This window comes from Pollicipes pollicipes, unplaced genomic scaffold (assembly GCF_011947565.3).
Source record: "Pollicipes pollicipes isolate AB1234 unplaced genomic scaffold, Ppol_2.1 Scaffold_4881;HRSCAF=5763_pilon_pilon_pilon, whole genome shotgun sequence".
NCBI lineage: Eukaryota > Metazoa > Arthropoda > Thecostraca > Pollicipedomorpha > Pollicipedidae > Pollicipes > Pollicipes pollicipes.
Genome location: NW_023596576.1, coordinates 27,411,215 through 27,415,793, shown reverse-complemented (window position 1 = coordinate 27,415,793; position 4,579 = coordinate 27,411,215). Strand labels below are relative to the sequence as shown.

The window sequence follows — 4,579 nt, the reverse complement described above, 5'->3', positions numbered from 1 at the left end:
ACGTGCCGCGGGGAGGAGTTCAGAGGACATGCAGGACGACGCGGCCGAGACCCGGGGAGGAGTCAGAGGACATGCAGGACGTAGGCGGCCGAGGCTCGGGGGGGGGGGGGGGGAATTCAGAGGACGTGCAGGACGTGGCGCGGCCGAGGCCTGGGGAGGAGTCCAGAGGACGTGCAGGACGTGGCGCGGGGAGGAGTCCAGAGGACGTTGCAGGACGTGGGCGCGGGGAGGAGTTCAGAGGACGTGCAGGACGGTCGCGGTCGAGGCCCGGGGAGGAGTCCAGAGGGCAGGACGGGCGCGGCCGAGGCCTGGGGAGAAGTTCAGAGGACGTGCAGGATGTGGCGCGGGGAGGTGTCCAGAGGACGTGCAGGACGGGCGCGACCGAGGCTCGGGGAGGAGTCGGAGGACGTGCAGGACGTGGTTGGCGCGTGCTGGCAGATCAGGAGGATGGTCCAAACACCAAGGACTGATTGGAGACGCCGGTGTTTACACTGGTTTTATGTGAGAACAAGGTATGCTTCATAACAGATGCTAACTTGGAGCAAGAAAAACTTGCAGATTTTGAAAAGAAGGATTCAAATGGTGCACCGTTTTTGTTTTTTTATTCGGCAGATAAGCAGTCAAAGAATTCTTCATTCGACGTGGGACGCGTCTAACTAAATATGCTTATGTTGGCGTTTTACGTGATGCTGGGAGCATGCTAGACTTCCAGAACGGTGACGAAGGGTTCTTTGAATACGGAATGCGGTCTCAAATGTCAGTATAACTGCATGAGGTATACCGGAAGAACTGGCGACCTGAAGCCTGTTGTTCTGATGACCATGCCCGCTTGCAGACGCTGTGTTTTGATGTTCACGCGTTGGCTACTCGGTCACCGTGCGAACGCGGCGAAGTAGGACTCGAAGGACCCGGCAAAATGCCTGCAGTATACTATGACGTGGCGAACGGTGACCAAGCGATGAGAACGCTCGTCATTAGGAGCAGAGGAGCCCGATAGCTTAGGAAGTTAGAAACACAGAGTGGTCGTCTCAATAAGCCGATCTGTAGCGGCTCATAGCTGGCGGCGCTCTCCCTGCCGCGCTGTACGCGGCTGCAAGGGCGTGCTGCACGCTCGCGGGATGACTTGCGCCGGCGCGTGCTGCACGCGGGCGGTCGCGGCCCGCCGTGCGTCCTGACCGCGCCGGTCGTCTGTGTTGTGATGCATCAGCCTCAATCACGCCTAGTAATGCTAATGACGAAATGATGACGTAGTCGGTTTTTTTTGCTTACGACCCGGGCAAAAAAGAAGAGAATGGTTGTCCTAACGTGATGAGGCAAAAACACATGAATGTCGTCGCATGTGCCGGGTCGGACTTCCCACACGTAAGATAAATCAACCTTGCCTGTCTCCTGTCCTCGCCATCTTATCCATATGCTGAGCGCTGCCCGGGCTGTCAGAAGGCTCTGAGACCGCGGACGGCTGTGCTGTCAGCCCCCGCGCCGCATGTTGCGTTTTCCGCACAGCATGATTCACGCCCGCTGTCTGTTTCAGGGGGAAAGATTAAGAACATCCGGGCTGAGACCAACACGTACATCAAGACGCCGAAGCGGGACGAAGAGCCGGTGTTTGTCATCACAGGTACGCCACGCGGCGTGGCCTGCGGCATCACCATCGCGTGGTGGACGCATCTGTTTTCGCTTCGTTCTGCGTGCTGGCGGCATCTGACAAGGGAGACCTCTATCAGTAATTGCTGTCGGTGCGATAAATGCTATTCTCAAAGTCAAGGTTATGACTGCTTGGTTTATTAGCTCATCAGCATTTATTTGTAAAACGTTCTGTGTTTGGCACGGTTGACTAATGTTTTACAGTCCTGCTTCAACGAGGTTACGCTCGGTTTTGCTGCTTTATAGCTTTCGCCGTCCTTGTCCGTGGTGAAGCACGCGTAGATGTTTTATCAGAATGGTCTTATTGTTGTCTGTTCTGATGTGCCTGCGTAAAATTGCCCCTAACGGGGATGGAGGAAACGAATGTTGTCCTCGCCCAATCCTCGCAAATCCTTTGGTTTGGCGTTTGTCCCATTTTCTTGAATCACTTTCGTCTGCCGGACCGCATTTTTTAATAGGCTTGATGCCAATGCTGACTGATGGCAGCAGCTGCCGTTGTCATGTTTTGCCTGGGCGTACATTGCATTGCCACTTAACTGTCACGCCGTTTTCAGTCTTTTTTAATGATGCGAACTTTATTTTTTGTTTCGGCGCTTACCGACCGGGCACAAATCGGCGTGGCCCAGTCGTTTTGGTATGACGTACGTTTGCTGCGATGTCAGGAACACAAGACCAAGTTTCGCTCGGCGTTCACCTTTTGTCGTGTTGCGCCGCCGTCGGCGCCACCTGCTCATCCCGTGCCACCTGTGACTTACCTATCCTGGCATTAGGCCACGGCTACGGCGCGCTCGCGAACCAAACGTACCCGTCAGCAGTGAACTGGACCCATATAGCCTTCCCACACCGCCAGGTCGCAAGGAGGACGTGGGCTTCGCCAAGAAGAAGATCCTGGCGGCGGCGGAGCACTTCAGCCAGCTGCGCGAGGCGCGCCGCCAGAACCCGGGCGGCCCGGCGCCGGCGCTGGGCCCGCCCAAGCGCGAGGGTGACGTCACCGTGTCGGTGGAGGTGCCGTACGAGTTCGTGGGCCTGGTGGTGGGCCAGAAGGGCGCCACCATCAAGCGCATCCAGCAGGACACAAGCACGTACATCACGACGCCTTCGCGCCGTCACCGGCCCATCTTCGAGGTGGTGGGTCAGCCGGCCGACGTGGAGCAGGCGCGCCAGGCCATCCAGATGCACATCAGCAGCCGGGTGGAGAAGTTTCGCTGCGAGGAGCTGGCTGCGGCCGGCGGCGACGCCGCGCCCTTCGGCACCGCCGCCGCCGCCGCCGTTGGTCTGCCCTACCTGGGCCTAGACGACGGTGACACTGGGCTGTTGGGACCGCTCGGCGGCACCGGCCTGGGCGGCAGCTGGACGGGCGTGCCGCGCCGCCACTTCCGCTGCCGCCCCCGCCGCCGCCGCCGCCATCATTCGGCGCGGTGGCTGGCCCGCTGGCCGACCTGAGCGCGTGTCTGCGCGGCCTCCTCGCGCTTGCCGGAGCCGGAGCCGCAGCCGCAGGCCGCAGCCGCAGCCGCAGCCGCAGCCGCAGCTGGATGCCAGGGCGAGAGAGGACGGACGTGCGCGGGCCGCACGGCCAGCCTGCCGACAGAGCCGCCGCCGGTGCGGGCCGACGCGGCTCGGCCGACGGACACGGCCTGGCCGGCCTGCTGTGTACCGGTTGCCGGCGGCGCTCGCCTGGGATGCGCCCGGCACCCCGGCCACGGCGCGGGACGGCTCCTCCAACGGCTCCAGCGAGACGCTCAACTCGGACTCGGGCGTTGAGACGGCCACGCCGCCGCCGCTCGACGGCACCGCCTTCGGTCCCATCGGTTCCAAGCGCACCAGCCCCGCCAGCCTCACCGGCTCCGAGTGACGTCATCATCCGCCCGGTCGGCTCAGTGTGACGTCACCGTCAGCCTGGCCGGCCTCGAGTGACGCTCCAGCGTCTAGGAAAGGGTCTTTCCCGTCGATGCAGGTGTTCTCCGACCGTAGGGTCCCGTTCGCCTTCCCGAGTGACCGCGTGCATGTGAGTGAGACAGCGTCCGCCGTTGTGGGGCGGCTCGCCTCGCACAAAGGTGTGGAGTGGCGCCGGCCCGCCGCCGCCCGCCGGAGCGCCCCTGTTTTACGTTCGACTCACGGTTGTAAAATACTCAGTCGCTCCGCCGGCGAGCCCAGCCGTGTCCTGGCCGTCGGCGGCCGCTCGTCCACCAGCGTCGATATTTCGGGGCGACTTGGCCGGCCGCCAGCCCGGGGCGTGCATCGATCGTTCGCTCGCGCGCGCCGCCCGGACCGCACTGCGGACGCCGCCGGCGTCCGCGGGGCGCGCCGTGCCGGCCGGCGGCAACAGCGCTACCGGCGGACCATAGCCGGCCGCCGCCGCCGCCATCGTCGTGGCCGCCGCCGGCCTCCGCGAGGCGCGCCACGCCGGTCGGCGGCAACAGCGCTGTTAGCGGACCATAGCCGGCCGCCGCCGCCGCCGTCGCCGCCGTTGTGGCCGGGCGCAGGCACCAACAGAATGAAACGGAGCACAAAACTGTTTTATTTTCTTACGATAGCTCATATATGTTGCGGATGGTGCGAGTGACGGACGAGATTATTTTCGTACAGGGACGTGAATCTGTGTAGAGTGTAGGTGTTTATTTTTGTGGTTACTGCTCCACACCAGTTTGGTTGCTAGATGAGTAATTAGTCTTCCAAAATTGTTGTGGTACCTTTGCGTTGCCCGTTTAGATGTCCCGCCGTCTGGCATCGCGCTGGAGGTTTGTACCTTAGACAACCTAGTACTTTGTGTCGTGATTCCTCCCAGTAACTTCAACGTTTTGTACTTTTTTACGTCGTTGATGCCTAAAACACGACAATGAAGTTACTTTGCACCATCGACTCAGCGGCAATAACTGGGCCTTCATTGCTTCCTTCAAACGTATGCAAATACCGTCGATCCTGCTGGACGTGGAAG

At 61.2% G+C, this 4,579-nt stretch overlaps 1 protein-coding gene across 1 annotated transcript; it reads left to right on the top strand.

Moving 5' to 3' along the window:
* The first annotated feature begins 697 nt into the window (after positions 1-697).
* On the top strand, positions 698-3,496 carry LOC119100193 (RNA-binding protein MEX3A). Its single transcript, XM_037223304.1, has 4 exons — positions 698-716; positions 1,532-1,618; positions 2,495-2,966; positions 3,376-3,496. Exons 1-4 carry the CDS (start codon positions 698-700, stop codon positions 3,494-3,496), a joined length of 699 nt encoding a protein of 232 aa, XP_037079199.1.
* The last annotated feature ends 1,083 nt before the right edge of the window (positions 3,497-4,579 follow it).

Bases quoted from the DNA above. Each gene is read 5' to 3' on its own strand.
- LOC119100193 (XM_037223304.1), top strand. The intron at 1,619-2,494 runs GTACGCCACGCG...CCACACCGCCAG, and splicing joins GCCGGTGTTTGTCATCACAG to GTCGCAAGGAGGACGTGGGC. The intron at 2,967-3,375 runs GCTCGGCGGCAC...CAACGGCTCCAG, and splicing joins GACACTGGGCTGTTGGGACC to CGAGACGCTCAACTCGGACT.